This window comes from Aythya fuligula, chromosome 4, assembly GCF_009819795.1.
Source record: "Aythya fuligula isolate bAytFul2 chromosome 4, bAytFul2.pri, whole genome shotgun sequence".
NCBI classification, from domain to species: Eukaryota; Metazoa; Chordata; class Aves; order Anseriformes; family Anatidae; genus Aythya; species Aythya fuligula.
In genome coordinates, this window is record NC_045562.1 from 24,982,543 (window position 1) to 25,000,848 (window position 18,306).

Sequence of the window (18,306 nt, forward strand, 5' to 3'; positions counted from 1 at the left end):
GTTTTACCATGTTTAACTTTAGGCTCCGTTAAAACTAATGGCTAATTGTTTTTGATGTATCTGAAGCACTTTATTGTTCTTTTAATAATATTTTTTCTTTGTTCCTAGTTGTTCCCTTGCCAAAGGGTAGCGCCTGCAATGTTGATTACTCCAGTTTCCTTTGGGCTTTGATATGAGTTTTTGTTACGCATAAAAGCCCCCTCACTAGGACTTTGTTTTGTTGTTAACATCATTTCGGTTTATGATCATTCTGGAGAGATATTTACCAAAGTTTGCTCAGTGGAGCTGCCTAAGGAATTAGTCTAAGAAATGGTTTAGGTGTAAAGTTTAGATGGAAAATAATAGTTTTCATTTCCTTGCAGATGGGGATTTCTTCAGTTTACATTTGACTGCAGCAGCCTTTTAAGCTCTCTAGACAAGGAGCAGTCACATATTTCCAATGCATACTTATAATTTTCTTATTTTTACTGCTTCTGACAGTCAGAGGTCTTCAGAAGGAATACACACTTTAACCGTTCCCTCAGAAAGCTGCTTGAATAAATAAACAATGACCGTGTTCAGTTAAATCCTACAACAACTCTGCCATACCCGGTGGATGTAAGGGATGAACTTAACTGATTTAGATCAGATACTTTTAGGGTAGAGGTACAGCACTAAAAAAGTGTATGGGTATGTATAAAATCAAGTTACAGGGCTTAAAGTAGAAATGCAAATGAAAAAGGAAAAATAATTCCCTGAAATATAAACAAAATAATTGGTAATAAACAACTCTTCCTCCCCTAGTCTTTGAAGATGATTGACTCTTGCTGTTCCAATATGACTCATAACTTTCTGCATTGCAGCAACCTGTTTTTAATAGGTTAATCTAATCCTACATTGTATTTGTCTCCTATTTAAGTGGCCACTCAAAATACTAGTTCCAACATTGCCAGAGCTAAAAATTCTTTTAGATGGAGAAGATTTTGGTTTCTCCTATTGATACTGCACAGTTAGCATGGCTGGGGGCTGTGGAAACAGCAAGCAGCCCTAAGGCCCTGGGTAGCCCTGGTTACTCTGAACAAGCTGGTCCTGTTCTTCACCCACTTGACATACACAGCAGGTTGTTTCAACAACAACAGATGCACAACAAATTGAAACACTAAGGTTGTAACTTCTGAGAGGTATTTATTTATTCAGATCGTGGTGATTTTTTTTTTAACTGTACTTCAGCAATCTTTACTTTGTATTCCATACTTTAATACATCCAAATATAAAATAGGACAGGTGTACAATTTTTATTCCATAGTTCAGGTTCTTAATTACAGTCTAGTAATTTACAGGCATGTGCTCTCTGTAAACCCTGTAAGCATGTCTTGAAAACTTTATTTTAACACATCAGTAAGTTGGTCAAAGCTTCTACAGCTGGTGTTTAATAACATCTAAGCCAACTATCTCAGACTAGTCAGCACAGAAGTGCATGTTTTCATTTTGTTTTTTATAATGTATATATTACTAATTGCAGCCTACTGTATAATAATTTAAATATACACACCTGAAAATATTTTCCCACATCTTTTTCCAGAGAGATATGTTTCTTAAATCACAAAAAACAAAGGACTAGACCTCAATTCTCAGAAAATGAGACAACTCTGTCTACTACTTGTTGATTGATCTCTACTAGCTTCCTATCAGCCCAGATCATTGCTGGCTGCCTTGCCTACAAGCACACAGGATAGAGATTGCACAAAGTTGTCTCCAGCCCTTCTTGGCCTTTTGAAAGTAGTTTATAATAGCTGAATTGCCAGGGAATGTTTTGTCCTGAATGTTGTTTAACAGCAAGCAAAGGCTGCCTTTCCAGACTCTCAGAAAAGTGAGAGAAATGGATATTCTGCAAGATACCTGCAGGAAAGGATACTTATTCACAGAAGTGCCTGGAAATCACTCTGGCCATCAGAAAGGCTAGTTGATAAATAAAAGCATCTCAGAGACTCAGCAGGGACCATAAATTTCTATTTTGCCACCTACTGTTTGGTGAACTGTGTATGTGTTCATGTGGGCTAGACTGCTGTGAAGCATTAAGAGATGTGTGATGGGCCAGATCATCTGGGGAGCTGGCCAACACCAAGTGACTTCAGCCAGCAAAGTTTGAGGTGGAAAATATCAGGTCAGGGCACAGCTGGAAGGAATGTTCCTTACAGGGACAGCAACTGTGGATGAAGACACTCAGCTCCAAAGAACAGCTTTACATAGCCATGGTGGAGATTCATACAGAAAACTGGCAGCAGAGCCCTGGTGAGGCACCATTATAATTCCAGGTGTGATTACCATGACATGTTTAGATGTACGGCACTGGCTGCAACTATAACAGGACTGAAAGAAACCCAACTTTAGGGAGGCTTATCATTCTTCTACAAAGAATACTTCTTCCTTGTCTGACAGTCCTTTCAACACTGCATTTATGTGGTCTTCATGCTACTATTCTGATTCACCAGGAACTTGCGTAGTGAAGGGACAGGGTAAGACTTCTATTTGCATGTTCTGGTTATAAATAAATGACTCTGGGGGTGTATAAAAACAATTGGGAAACAAATGAAAGGATTCACTGCTAATACTAAAGAAGATGATGCTTTACTGCCATGTAGGCAAATGCAGCTTTGATAATGAGAATCATGGGAGATGTTAATATGTATATATCATCTTTGCTGACATATTGAGGAATAAACTGAAGCCCCATATAGTTAAAAGCAAGAGCTGCTGCCTTTTGGACAATTTCCCTCTTCTTGTGGTTTTGTAATAAAAAAAAAAAAAAAGCCACTCTGACTCTCTGCAGTCTGAATAAAGGTGAACTCATATCATGTGTTCATCAGGGATTACACATCAATTTTAGATTTGAAATAAAGCCTTCAACTCAAGTAGTTATAACCCCTTGGTGGCTTATACAAACTACATTTTAATGTAACTTAATTATAAGTCAGTTTATTATATCTACATTAGCTCAATAAGGATAATCACAGGTTAAAACCTGCTTGCAAAATTTAAGTTCAGCTGCTTCTAAACATCTGTAAGAACCGTATTGATGGAGTGCGACACTTCTGGTCTTAAATGACTTTAGCACTGAATTTTAAAGTTGGGTGAGAAAATAGTTTGCCAACAGAGTTTTCTCCCTCACAGAAAGTATATGGGATGTGGATATGCCCATGCTGAGGTATATCTCTAACATGGACAAAATCTGCCACACTGATATTTCTTTTTAGGAGCTCTATGTGATGTCTGAAGATAAACACAAGTTACCTTGATCCACGCTGGGAGGAGGCAGAGCTATTGTGTACACATCAGGTTTGACATTTCCTGGAAAATTTAGCTAACCTCTTTACCTGTTTCAAAAAAGCCTGAGATGCAGATAAATATTAATCTGAGTTAAAACAGTGACCATAATATTCTGATTCTACATGCTATCTCCAAAACATCCTCAGGAACGGAGGCACCTATCTTTGGTGGAAAACCCCATGCTGGCATGGTGTCCAGTAAACGTTTGCTCTTGCAGCACTCACATACTTCAAGATCAGCGCATTTCAGAGTATGAAAATGTCTTTCTTCTAAATTTAAATCCTTTGTGGGAGAGGGTGGAAGTGATTGCCTCTCAATTCCTGAACATTTATGATGGAAATAAACACACAAAGCCTGGCACATGAAGAGGTATCCAAAATTATCAGTGGCTGACCTTTGTAGGTCATGCCTCCTTCATACCCAGAAATAAGCATGACTCCTGCTTCTTCCTTCTTACCACCTATTTCCTCCTTCCTTTCTCAATTAAACTGCCATGCCATAAGCTCACCATTTGGCCTTTCACCTCCCTGCTAGCTCATGACTCCTGATCTTCTTAATCTAGGATCATTACTATCAATCACTCCTCCAGGCAAGTGAAACCCTTTTTCACAGAGGGATTTAAGGGGGCCCTATGGATTTTTTCAGGCTGATTATGTTTTAGCTTTGGTGGCAGTATTTTTTTTTTGACTAACCTGTGCCTAGTGTTTGTGCCAATTAGATGCTCTAAGCTGGTCAACAGGAATTTGCTTGGGCTGTGGTTCCTCTGGGCTTAGGTTGTTTGCTGGGAGAGGTGAAGGATTAACTTAATTAAATCAACTAATATTTTGAAAAAGGGTGAGGGATACTGCCAAGGTTAATAAGGGCAAAGGTTAATGAGGACCAAGTTTTCCTTTCCCATGCCCTAATATCTTTTAGATAGCACTGCTTAGCAAACTTGACTCATTGCAGCTCTGTTCACATCGCTTGTGCTGGCTGTGGTATCACTCTCAAGGCCCTGTTCATCTGCTTCTCAAAAATAAGGTCACCGTGACTCTTTCTGTGTCTGCTAAGTAAGGACTTCCTGCTGGCCCACTTTACGTGGCTCCTTCTCATTCATATACCTTCTGCAGCTGTGCGTCTTCCACAAGGGCCGCACAAAAAAACAGATTTATATTTGTGTATAGTTAATGTGCCTGTGGACTAGGTATCTTTAGGTAGCCACAAATTCTTATTTGTTTTAATGCATGTTCTCTCTGCTCCTCTGTTGTATGCACTGTTTTCATAAAGGCCACTGAGGCACAGAATCCCAGGATGGCTGAGGCTGGAAGGGACCTCTGAGTCCACCTGGTCCAACCCCTGCTCAAGCAGGGCCACCCAGAGCAGGCTGCCCAGGACTGCGTCCAAGTGTCTTTTTGGAGATCTCCAAGCAGGGAGACCCCACAGCCCCTCTGGGGAACCTGTGCCAGTGCTCTGTCTGGTCCTGTTAAAAAACAAACAAACAAAAAACTGAGGTAATGGGAACTTCAAAAATAGCTAAGACTCTGAAGACATACCAGACTGCAATGTTTGAATGCATTTTTTTAGGAACTGTTACTAAAAAGTGATTTATTTTTTTTTTCTCTGGCAGCACCCTGTCCATCAACTGTGCCAAATGATAGCACAACATTTTCAGAAATCCTTCTCCGGGAGTAATGACAGTGATATTAATGATACACTGAAAGGGCACAGAGCCATCACATGAAGTAAATGTATTTTCTGAATGCTGCTGAAGCTTTGGAAATGTGATGCATTTTTCAGTTTCTCTCTAGCTAAACTTGCTCATTGTTTGTTTGTTTGTTTTTTTCAGTTAGATAGTTCTTAAAGGTTTTTCTCTGCCTAGGTTATTCTCAGCCCAATGCATTCAGAATTATAACAAGAAAAATATGAGGTTACAGGACACCTCAGGACAAATTTATGTATCACATGTGCTTAAAAAAACAACAAAACAACTGTCAGCAACTAACTACACAGATTCACTAAACTATGTACTTTTTCTTAAAGAGTAGAAATCTTAAATCGAAAACACTACACACCAAGGATTTACTAAACTATTGTACTTATTCATCTATTTTTTTTCCAGTCAGTGGGTACTATTTTGGATGAAGAAGTTTAGCAAAATCTCTTTGTACACTAGATATAATATTCATTTATATATATTTTTTAATATATAAATTTTATAAAGGTCTTTCAAAACTTACTTCCAGGTAGGGCGAGATCCTCAGAATGTGATGTAAAAGCACTCTGGGACCTCTGTGCTCTTTCTAAAAGGATATATGGAACAGATTTGTAAGGGAGTTATATAAATGAACTCATTAACCTTTTATACCTAATACCAGCTATAAAAAAGCTACTTCTGATCAGCTTTTTGTTTTCAAGGGTTTTGAAATGGCTTGCATAATTGATGGATTTTAAAAAGTAACCTATCATCATATTCATTTTTTCTTAATGTACACCTTATGTTCTTTTAAAAATTTCTGGCCTCCCAGCATTAAAGATTGATGCTCTTTAACCAGATGATAGATGCACCCTTGGTGGCAGCCACATTGAAAGCCTCCTCACAACTGCCTTCCTAAAGCACTTCATCCCCGCTTTGCCTGGGTGGGTTGAAAGAGTACCGTTCCCTCGGCCCTCTGCAGAAGTTATCAGTAAAAACGCTTATTTAAATGTTTAATTAATTCTGATTATGACTTTTTTTTTTTTTTTTTTTTTTTTTTTAACAAAGGTGACATCCATTCTTAAACAGGTGCAACCCATCGAATACATTTGGTTAGGCTATTTATGTATGTTTCTTCTGTGATCTTCTCTGGCATCCAGTTTCACTGAGGCCATGGAGACGCTGATGCCTGGAAAATTGCCAGTAATCAAAGGTTGTTAAGTGCTTGTTGGCTTCCTTTCAAGCTTAGGCTATCTTTATCATGAAGACGACCTAGTTCAGCAGCTACAGCCCATTTATTTATAAACTGATAACACTCCGGAAGCATGCATTATATCACTAAAATACCCATAATGTTGCAGAAAACATTTGTTCTAAAAATACCTCATTTCCCTGAAATAAGGTCCCATGAAAAGTGAAGTGTCATCATGCCTCTTGCAACAAGGATACTCTCTGGCATGCTTCTGAAATGCTTTGTTTCCCAAATACCCTCTCCTTTAAGCCCTCTCTGCCAGGGCTTCTGTTTTGTTTGGATTTTGGAATATACACAGGGAAACGTACACGATTTTAGAGTTTTTGTTGTCCAGTTTTTCCAATTGCTGTTATCTCCTGTAGTGATAGTTTGGTGACCATGAAAAGAGTCAGATAATCTTAAATGGGAAAAGTTTAGGGTAGGTGCTGATGAACTCTTATGATGCATAGATCTTTTGAGGCAGGTTGATTAAAGTACTCTCAATCATAAAATCATCAATAGACAAACCGAAGCAAATCATCAGCTGGGAGAGGTTAGTAGAGCCCCACTAAAATTATCAGCCTACATCGGTTAATGCCACCTGTGTACTAGATTCAAAATATATTCAGAAGTACCTCACATTTTAAGCATTTTTCTGGAAGAAACTTCATAGTCTTTTGGAGAAATGCATATTGAAGTTAAATGATCCTGGTGAAATATGACAGGAAAATATACCTGTCTATCTGATCTTTTGAGTTGCTCAGATGTCTGTTGGGTGGAAAAGATATGGTTGCTGGAAGACTTAAAGAAATTCTGAACGTTAAATTAGTCATGAAATGCTGTCATCAGTAGAAAGCTTTGGAGAACACTCAAGACAGAATTTAATTTAGAGGTAGGGATGATCATATATTATTAATAATACTTTCTGTTGAAGGAGTCCTGTGCTTAGCAAGTCATAACCATTTTGCAAATCCATCATCCCAAATGCTACAGGAGCACAGCTCTGAAACACTGTCCCTAGGGCCACCTTCTATGCAGAACAGGAGGATTATAGCTGCCTGTGGAGAAGCTGCATGCTAGCTTCTTTGTCTCGGTTTTTAGAAAGAGAAATTTGCTTAAGCTGAAAACAGTGAGATAACTGTCTTCTCTATCAGGCTAATGGCTCCATATATTTGTTTATATGTATACATTTTTTTTTCTCTGTGCAGCTCTGTTTATACTAAATATTTGATATCTCAGCCCAAGAATTGAAAACAAACCTCTCTGCTCCATCTGTCTCTTTCCACTAGTAATGTACACATATATGTATATGTGTGTGTGTTTTTATACCACACTGTGGCAAGTTCTTATTAAACTCTTTGCAAGATCTGGACATTCATTTAACTTTGTATTTCCAGATTAATCAAAAGTTGCTTATTGTTGACACACAACAAACTCTAATATATTTTTTCTCATATTTTGCCTATAAAAAAAAATTATTATGTAGAATACATTTTTTCAAGACATCTGAATATCAGTTATATGGATTGTTTTCTGACAAGGACTGCTAGAGCTTACAATCAGTGTCCAACTATGAGTAATGGGAAAGTTTTCTTTGGCAGTACAGGATGCTGTGCAATATTAATCAATGAAGGTTGTAAAAAGCGTACAAGAACTCTGCCCCAACAGCAGTCTAGTTCCCATTAGACATTTCAGAATCAGACCACTGAGATGCAGTCAGACACTGAATGATATAATCCTACCAATGTGTGCATAATATAAATTGCTTAGCTGGTTTAGCAATTCTCCTTTGCCTCTCTATTTTGGGCAGTGTTGCTTCCAAGACTTTGACAGTTTGGGGCCACTTTCAATCAGCAGCTTGAAGACTGCATTTACATTTAAGGTGCCCATTTTCTTCTTTTTTCTAAATCCTTTTTTTCTCGTGTTCAGGCTGCAAATAAATGATGCTACATGCACTGCACCTGGGAAGGCTGACAGTCTGCAGTGCCCAGTCTGGTCCTGTGTACTGATAGCTACATTAATCTGAAGTATCCTCACACAGCAGCCTTACTGCCTCCATTCTTCAGTGCACTATAACTTTAAATTCAATTTAAACAATACCTAAACAAGTTAATTTGCTTTAAACTCATAAAATAAGAATTCCAGCTGTATAGACATTACTTTTAGATTAATTGGAAGGTCTCTTCAATAACCTGAACCAATTACTCACAGTATGGATACATTTCAGAATTTTCTAAGTGCACGCATCCTAAGTGCTTCAGAATTTCATTACCCTCCTAAAAAGTTCCTATAACCTACAATTTTGGGTCTTAATCTACAACTACAAGGTGCTGTCATAACGTAGCGCATACTAATTGGTATTAGAACCATCCTCTGGATGCAATCAGTGCTCTTTGTGCATAAACACAGTGTAAGGAGCAATACATAAAACACATTCACCCTTATCCCTCAGAACAGGGTTGCCTACACATCAGTAGTTTGGCTAGAAAGCCACCTCTCCAGGAATCAGAAAAATCAACTTAATTATGTATGATATTTTTGGAACCTAACAGCACTGTTCGAGCCACCTCTAGGGAATGTCATCTATCTGTATGGTGCTTTCATCTGTAAATTCATGTTTCAAGTAAAAGCAGTCCATATACTTTTTGGATATATTTATACACATGCTCTTACCTTGAAAAATCCCAGACTTGTCAATTATGTTCCACATATCAGTATTAACTGATTTCTTCAGAAAAGAACTGTAGGCCTCTCAAGCCAATAGCTTGATAGTTCTTAGGGACACTACATGCCATAATGACCATCAGCGTGACAGAAATCTGTCTGAATCTAAATTGTGTCTGCGCCTAAAACACCAAAATATTATAACATGTAACTTGTTTGCACTCCTCTTTTCCTCCATCATAAGATCTACAGTGCCATTTCTTTGATAACTAAGATTCATGTAATTCCCCTCATGGTTTTCATCAAGAACTCTGAAACCACCCAACTAGTTTCATGTCAATTTTTCTCTCCAAGCATATCTGTCAAGAACAACATACGATCTCTGCAAGATCTTCTAAGCAGCACTATGGGGAGTCAACACTTTTTTAGGTGATGGCAGTGTACCAATATTAATTTGACTAACCTAGTTCAGCATGCAGTATGCAATTATTTCCTACTTTCATGACATTTTTTTTCTTCCTATTTTAAATTTAATTTATACTTTGGTAAGGATTCTACCTTTACAAAAGATAGCTAGTCCAAAAGCCTTCCATTATGTTGCAGCTGCTGATGTTATATTTGTCACTGAAAAAAAATCTCACCTTGTGTGACAATGGGATTTGAATCACAACTGCTAAATATATCACATATAGAAATTTGATTGCTTTGTTTTTTTTTTTTTTTCCTTTTTTTTTTTTTTTTTTTCCCAACTGAAGGGGAGAAATATGAGGACAAAACCTTACAGTTCATTTCATGCTTCACTACAGTGTAATTCTAGACCCTAAGATTTCTACCATTCCTATTTTTGTAATGAATGGAATGTAAAAGGGAGGTATTTAAAATTAATTGCAGCAGTTCTGAGGGTTAAACCCGCTTAACCCAACCTTTTATTAAGAGAATATCAACAGAGCATATATCTTGTCTGGGGAGTGCTGGGACATCATTATTCTTCCACCAGCATGTTTAGTTCTAAAACCTGGGATTTCTTCAGGTTCCTGTAGCCGTCATGCACACCATATACCCATCCCAAATTACAGTGTCTGTTCTGAACTACTCACTACGGCAGGACTTGACCTGAGAAACTCTAGAGCTTTGTTTTACTTTATTAACTTGGAGTACTTTTAAACAGTTCTTAAACAAAGTTTTCCCTTGACCAGCAAGGGAGTTTTCAGCCTGAAGTTCTCAGCAGCATCCGGTGAGGCTCCTAGCCAAGTTCTTCAGATACTGTACATCCACAAGGACAGCCTGCTGGCTCTTGCTGTGGCATTTTCTTAATCCTCAGGACAGACTTCCTGGATCTAGGAAATTTAATTCCTGACTCCTTTGACCCAGATGCTGGCGAAAATGTAGTCTGCAGGCTGTATGTAACTGGGTGTGTTCATTTTTTTTTTTTCCCCTAGGAACTGGCCTTGCTGTTAAATTTTTCTAAAACAGTTGTATTAATATGTTCAAAAATCCACTGTTGAGTTTCAGATAAAGGATCACATCTGTTCATGAAAATCTTCTTTTCAGCTGGGTTGCAATCTATGCAGCTGCTGCTTACCGGATGGAACAAAGTTTTGTCCTACAGGAATGAGAAAAAAATACAATTAAGTAGCAGATGCCAAGTAATTGGAAGTGTTCTCATTTTACAGAACATGGATTAACACAACCCTGTCTGAAATGATTTCGTATACTCTGTGTCATAACCTTGGGTAATAACCACAGCTTAATTTATGAAGCTGTAGAGACTCTAGTAATTTTTCCTTGGGTTTTTATTCTCCAAAAAATGAGATCAGGAAAGAATGAGAAGGCATCTCCTTGTCTTTAGATAATAACTACATAATACAATGAAAAGATAGAATGTCTTTAGGTAATCTTTGTATATCATGTGCTTCCTTCCCTGGGCCCCACTTATATGTCTGAACCTGAAAAGTCTGTTTTTTGTTTGGGTTTGTTTTTTCACAATTTCTACTGTGCTTCTGGGCAGGAGAATCTGTAACAATCTGTCTGGGAACTGGATGCTATTCAACTTGATGAAGATGTCAGTAATGAGTATTAACTGGAATACTGTGACAGACAGACAGACACAGGACTGATGATCTCAGCTCTCACCCCATAAAATGCAGACTTTGCCTGCAGCCTTGATAAGACAAGCCACCGAAGTACTCTATCTCTACTCCTAAGAAGAAAATTGTAACACTAGCTCCCTATGTAATTGTAATTCTAGCTCCCTATGGAGATTTTGGGAGGGTAAGTATGGAGTATGTTGTTTTAAAGGCGATCTTTATGATTATTAGTTTTATTAATTTTACTTCACAAAAATTGAGTTAATTTTTAATAACCTGACTGTGAATCTTTGGTAAAGCATAAAGTACCCAGATAAACAACTGGTATTTGTTGGGGAGTTTCAACATATTTAGCTCATGTAAGCAAGTGGTTGAGAGACAGATGTGGGAGTGATTGGTTGGTTTGAAGTTCCCAGGGACTATACAATACAGTTACTGTATCTGTTGAAATAAATTTCAGATTACTCTCAGTAAACCACATGCAGGCTCCAACTTCCTCCATGCCAAACATGCCATGATGGTAGTTTAATATTAATTGAGGATGTGCCTGCTTGCCCAGTTTGCAAGAGGAAAAAAGAAAGCTACCTGACAAATCACAATTGATTAAAAACTCACAGGAGCACTCTAGGTTCTGAGTAATAATCTTACAGAAACCTCTTGAACTAAAAATACCCCTCCATTCAAAAAAAAAAAAAAAAAAAAAAAAAAAAAGTAGTAAGACAAAACCAAAAACAACACAACAAGCCAAAAAGAAATAGAAGCCACTTTTGAAAAGGAAAGCTTCTTCTTCTTCTTCTTTTTCTGTTTTAATTTAGGAAAGAATAAATTATTTGATTCTGAGGAGTCTGAAATACTGGTAAAGCACAGTATCTTTTTTTTTTTTTTTTTAGTATACGCAACAAAGAGCAATTTCAAAAGTACGTCATTGTGCTCTTGTTGAAGGTGATGGTGCTTGACCTGCCTGTCACAGACACTAGTATTCACCTCCAACTTTTATCCCTAGGAAGCTGCTAACCACACGTACACCCAGGGCTGTAAGTCTGAGGGAGGCTGTCAAAGCCAACAGGACTAAACCAAACTGACCGCCTTTGTGTGGATAGAGTGGGTAGGGGCCCATTTTGCTCTACGTCATGTCCTCAGTGTGTCACGAGTGGTCCTGCCAGAGCTCCCAAGCACCCTCTGGGGTGGCGCCCTTTTGCACCTCACCAGTTCCTCCTGGTCTGTGAGTGACTGACGGATGGCACTGGCTGAAAAATGGGGTGTGGGCAGTGATGCGGCACAGCTTCCCCACCTGCTGCAGGGCCTCACAGGAAGGTGATGTCTGGTTTTCCTCGCATTGTAGCTGGGGATGAGGTCAGCCAAGCTGCTAGGAAGCTAAAGATGGAATACTAGAAGCTTTAATACAGTAGCTGGTATAAGAGGAAAGGAAGCTGTTTCATTGCAAAAAGTGTGCTATGAAAAACACTCTGGCCTTTTCAAAGAGAGCTGGCGGTCTGTCTTCTCACAGAAATAGCCAGGGAATGCAATTTTTGAATGAAGCATTGTTGATGCCTTCTTTTAGCAAGTCTGGTTATTAGGAGAGAAGAGCGTCTTTCAAGAAGAGCGACATAGTTACTACTCTGGGAAAACTTCTGGCTGACTTAACGATGTATAAAGGCCTATTAATTTATCATCTCCAGTTTACACTGACCTAAGGTCAAAGCCTGCTGTTCTTATGGATTTCAATGGAAACAGGCTGAGGACTTTAAGGGGTAACAGTTATGTGCATCCCAGAGAAGAACTTTCTGAGAGAAATATATAAATTCCTCTTTACAACAATATTAAAAAGCCACAAGGACCCTTGTGGAGACTTTTCTAACATCTGAAACGAGCAGAGCGATTTCTTTTTTCTTCTGCATGATGCCAAGTCTGAGTATGATTTGTAGGAGAAAATTCTCCATAAGATAATAGGCCTCGGCAGTTCAAGGGGTTGGTAATGAGACACAGAACTTTTCATTTCTTCTAGGTCACTGCTATAACTATGGCCAAGGTCAACAGCAACTGGAAGTCATTATCAGCTGGTAGCTGCAGTCGTTTATCTGAAATTAGTCAGTAGCCTCAGCGCAGTTTCAGCAGGACAGATGTCCATACGATAAAAACCACTATCACAATGACATGTCTTCGGTTGTCTGAGGAAATAATCTATGGGCCCACTGAGTGAAGAGTGAACTTACTCTTACCGTTTGTCCCTGAAGCTGTCAGGAAAATATGAACAAACCATGCCTTTCTGGGCAGAGTTTTTGATGTTTTCAGTCTAGCATCTATTGTAATCAATAAAAATTCAGTGTAAAATTATAGCATAATGGAACTGATTTTGCACAACTATAACTGTTATTTTTTAAAGACCTACTAAATCAGCTCTCTCTTGGATATCTGTGCTCTACAAATAGTACTAAGGGGACTAGGGCACATAAATTTAATCTTACTTTATCAGAACTGATGTATTACCCCAGAGTGACACTAAGCTGAAAACCTGAGGCATATTCCTTCACTGGGAGGAATGGAGATTTGTAGACACTGTTGATCTTCATCTCTGGCACGCTTAGGAATTGTAAACAGAGCAAAGGAAATGGCTTTAGATTGGAAAGCCATTATTCTCCAAAATCTATAATATCTTCAGATTTCTCCCATTGCTCCCAGAATTGTTTACAAAACCCCATTACGGTGTCAATATTGTTTTCCTAGTATTAAACTCACTTTCTTATTTTTCTAATCCACAGTGATGTTCATGATATTACCTGGAGCCAGGCTACTTCATCGCTTCTTACAGGGTATACTTGGCTGTTTTATTACACGCCAATAGTTTGGACTAAAAAAAATATCATTTCTTAGTATCGCAGACTTTCTAGACTTTCAAATACTTGCTCAGAGCTCACCAGTGACTTGAGGATGCAAATAATCATGAAAAGAGACTGACCCTTAAACTAATAAAAAACTCATCTTCTAATTTTATAGGAATAGCATGACAGTATGATAATAAATGCTTTATATTAAGCATCTTATAAGATTCTGACAAACAAGGTCATTTTTCCTAATAAATGGAAAGAATTAATGGCAAGATGAACAAATGACCATTACAAAGCTATGGCTTTGGTAAGTCATGCAGAGAACAAAACACAGTTGCTGACCTTCTCTTTCTTTTTCAAAAGAAGACATTCCTTTTAACCACAGACTATTATTCCTATTTTTTAAGGTGCAATTTTAGTCACATACTGTCTTCTAGGTAAAGAGCTCTATTATAGAAGCATTAAACTGATATAAGCATCTTTTTGCTTGTTTGGTCTATTTCTCTTTGGGAAGCAGCATATATCCCATTGCCTAGATGCTCCAAAAGGATAAGGATTATAACATTCGGATTTTTTTTTTTTTTTGTATAGCTGTACACCAAAAAATCTCTACTATAAATCTACCCTGTATCTAAGGAAATAGACACTGTGAAACAATCAAAGCCTACTTAATGTGTAGCCAAACTAAAACTAAGCCTAAATAACAATAACAAAATTATATTTTCACTAGTCAACTACAGTTTCTTTATTTGAAGTTTTATAGTTAAACAATAAATACTCATGCAAACTAATCAGCTTGCTGTCAGGTTACTATTACAGTTGGGACTGTGTCAGTACTTCCATCATCACAAAATTTTGTGGTGTCTTTTGCTGAGATGGAAATGCCAGCCTTGCATTCAGAATTTTTATATGAGCCCTGTCAGCCTTCTGGAAATGAAAAATGAAGCTGTGCAGAGGATTTAATAGAACTCACACTGTGTATTTTTTTCAAATGTCATTTTTTTGGGGTTATCTGCTGTATACTGTCCACATCAAAGGTGATGAGCCACAAAGAGGGCAGCTCCAGACCTGCATTTTTCTTATGAACCAGCTACATTAGGCACCAATGAAGTGCTAAAGGCATGAAAGCTTCTTTCTTACAGCTTGGGCAAGCAAAAAGATAAATTGGAAAGGTTCTGAAGCAAGAAGGTATTATAATGGCATTACAAAGCCAGATATGCAGCAATACAGCCATGACAATTTATGTCCTCTAAATATCTGGCCCATACATTTTAACTTTATTACAAGCAATACCTCAGCTTCAAAGGGAATGTGTTTCTGGAAAATATTGCATTGCATCTCTGATTAAAAGATAAATACAGTAAAAAAAGGCACAGGCTAATAAGTAGGTAGTCAGAAAAAGTATCAGCAAAAGAAGTATGAGCAGAACTATTTTTAATGCTTCTGAATTAGTTTCCTATGAATCATTTCAATCTAGAAAACACTACTGAGGTTTACATGGCAAAATCCAATTCCTGGCACTTAGGTTCCAGAATGACAAGGCATAGTGGTCACTGAAAAGTGAAGGATGCATAAGAGGAAGTCCTTAGTGCTTCAGAGAAATATATGTCCTTATCCTGCTTGGAATACAGTGCTTATTAGTGAAATGTTTTATCAAGGGAACTTGATAAAACTGATTAACCATTTAAAACAAACAAACAAACTTGGTAGCATTACTTGGGCTTTTTTTTTTTTTTTAACCCTAAATGAGACTCTTATTTCCTAGACTGACCTACCATTTTTAGCGATTTATCAAAATGAGCTGAAACTTGGCACATCAAAGTAGTGTCTAAGCTGCTTATCTTTAATTTATAAACTCCTGCTGTCTTTGGGCTTACAGCAGTGCTTTTAATGTTGGTTTGGGTTTTTTTGAGGGAGATATTTCTTCCACTCATAAAACTTAGTAAAATAATAATATTTAACTCATGAGCAGCATTTCTTAATGCTGTCACATTGGATGAAAATACTTCCAATAGTGCCTCTGCTAAAATGACACAAGTGTCTTGAAGTGCCAGAATGGTAAAACACCTTTCAGGGAATGGATCCAACGCAGACACCCTCTGAGCTGGATCAGATCCATTTTCATTTAAATTTGACCTAAATAGCTGAATGCTCAACAGGAACACACTCTAGAGAGATTACCACAAAATTAAATTGGAATAAAACACAGTGGATTTTAAAACACAGCTTCTCTGATGGGAAAACACAAGCCTGCACTAACTTGAATACAGACTCAAATCTGAACCTCTGAAATGACCCAGAGTGAATCTGACCTTCCTATAGCTCCAGTGCTGGTTTCCCTTCATCCCATGACAGTCATACAGCGTGACAGGGCTACTGTGCGAGATGGCGTCAAAGCAGAACTTCCTGGTGTGAAGTGGCTCCCCGGGGCGGATGTCTTCTCTCCAGCCGAAGGTGAAGAGCTAGAAAAACAATCAGGCAATGCATTAATCTGTTACTAGTGGGAAACGTTTAAAAACAGATGCACAAAGCTCGATGTATGCTGCCCCGCTCTGTACATCACAGCCTCTGATTAAGTGAGATACTACACGTGTACGATTCAGTGATTCCAACTGCCTTAATTAAAGTGCATCAACAGCAATGCGGAGTATGCCCCAGGAAGGCACAATCAGCTGCTTATTGCAGGGAAGGGAAAAATCTCTGGTGACACAGTATTTGAAGAGGAGAGGGAATATGTTGTGTTAAGCCTTTTGTTACCCCAGTTAAAGGCACACTGGTGCACATGAGATCTGCAGCTACCAGGGACTCAGAAAGCCTCTGCTGCTGACACTCCACTTGTTTGGGTCTGAAGAAGTCACTTAGAGAGATCTTCCCATCCCAGAATATCCTTTATGCTTAATGAACAGATTCCTTCTGTTTATATGGGATGCTGTTAGCGTATCTTCTGTTGACTGTCTTTTTTCTCCAAACAACACACTAAATGATGGTCTTTCTATCATGAAACCTGTGAGCTACAGGCAGCTTGTTAAAGCTCTTTTTTGCTTCCTGAGAGGAACTGTGGAGGCTCACAGTTAACAGAGGAATTCTTCTCAATCAGGCACCAGCTGTCTGAAATTATGCTGTGACACTGCAGTTGTTCAATCATAAGATGAAGGTGACAGGTCTGACAGCATCAAATTTAAAGATGCAGAGTGCATTTTCCTTTCTTGTGGACCAACCCTTGCAGAAAACAGGTTGCAGCTTGAAAATTGCTACCTAGAAGCTCTGTTAAGATCTGTGAAGTTTTTGTTTTTATTTTATTTTAATTTATTGTGTAAGTGCTATTCCATGACTTTCTGCTTGGCTCTTGTTTTTCCACAGTACAAACTGAAGCATAACACCGAGAAAGTGAAGCTCTCTTTAAATGAGCAAACTTTGCTAGTGGAAACAATTTAGCTGTGACCACTCATGTGGAACCGCACACAGGCTCATCGCCTGGAATAGCAGCTCCACAGGCTGTGCTCAGACTGCCTCCAGCACCCCAGCTATCTCATCTCAGGGTAGTTTCAGTACTGCCCTAGTGACCTGCTCCCCACAATGAATATATTTCCTGGTGTTAGAACCCGTCTCTACAGATCCAGACTAAAGCTCAGTGCAATGTGGGTCTGATCTGGAATACTCCTGCTGTGGTTCCCAGATTTTGACCCCTTCATTGTGATAACTATTTTCTCTCTGTGATCTACCTAAAAGATACATCCTTCTGAAATGTTGCATCTTCAATGCTATACCATCCTCCTAATACTGCATTTCAGAGGCATTATTGTTTCCTGTGGTTTGCAGGCACAGAAAGCAAGCATATATCTGAATATTTACCTCTTTTTTTTTTTTTTTTTTTTTTTTTCTGGTGTCTCGTTGTAAGCTCTTGTTCTGCCTGTTAGCAGCTGTCGTTTCCTATTTACTTCTGTACTGTAGGTTTTCTAGTCAGCATTTGCTCAGTCTGTCCCTGTGTCCTGCTCATTTCTTGTTTCCCCCAGAGTGCATTTTAGATTTATCTGCAGTAAAATGTAGTGGACAGCTTTAACTTCATTTTCAAACCAATTCCTGCTTCTTAAAAGGTTAAGTCTTTCTCCACTTTTATTCATGTTTCTTGGAAGCAGCATCATGGACTCCCTGAAAAATAGGCTACCGTTTCACAAGCAAAGTCAGAAGTAAGATTTGATACAGGAAAAAAAAAAGCTACAATGCTGCATCTTTAGAGAAAGGGAAGCCTGAGATGATTTTCCTTTAAAGGAAAAACCAGCAAAAGCAATTTCCTCTCTTTTGCTTTATTTTTCTACAGCCAAGTAATAAACCTGGAGCTCAAAGTGATGCATAAAAAATACCTAGAGAAATGGTGTGGAACAGTGATTTTGCAATATTCTCATTCTCATGACTATTTTGCAAGAGAGAGGTCCTCTCGCAGTGCCTTTCTCATCTTTCCCAGTGGCTGGCTCTCCAAATTTTTCGTTCAGTGCATGATCGGTGAGCTGAGAGGCCATTCCT

At 38.4% G+C, this 18,306-nt stretch overlaps 1 protein-coding gene across 1 annotated transcript in view; it reads right to left on the reverse strand.

Moving 5' to 3' along the window:
- Positions 1–9,599: 9,599 nt before the first annotated feature.
- Positions 9,600–18,306, reverse strand: part of GALNTL6 (polypeptide N-acetylgalactosaminyltransferase like 6) — a 466,324-nt gene continuing 457,617 nt past the window's right edge. The window contains 2 exon segments of the mRNA XM_032187262.1: positions 9,600–10,476; positions 16,098–16,247. Coding sequence (XP_032043153.1) covers positions 10,309–10,476; positions 16,098–16,247 — 318 coding nt within the window. The 3' untranslated portion in view covers positions 9,600–10,308.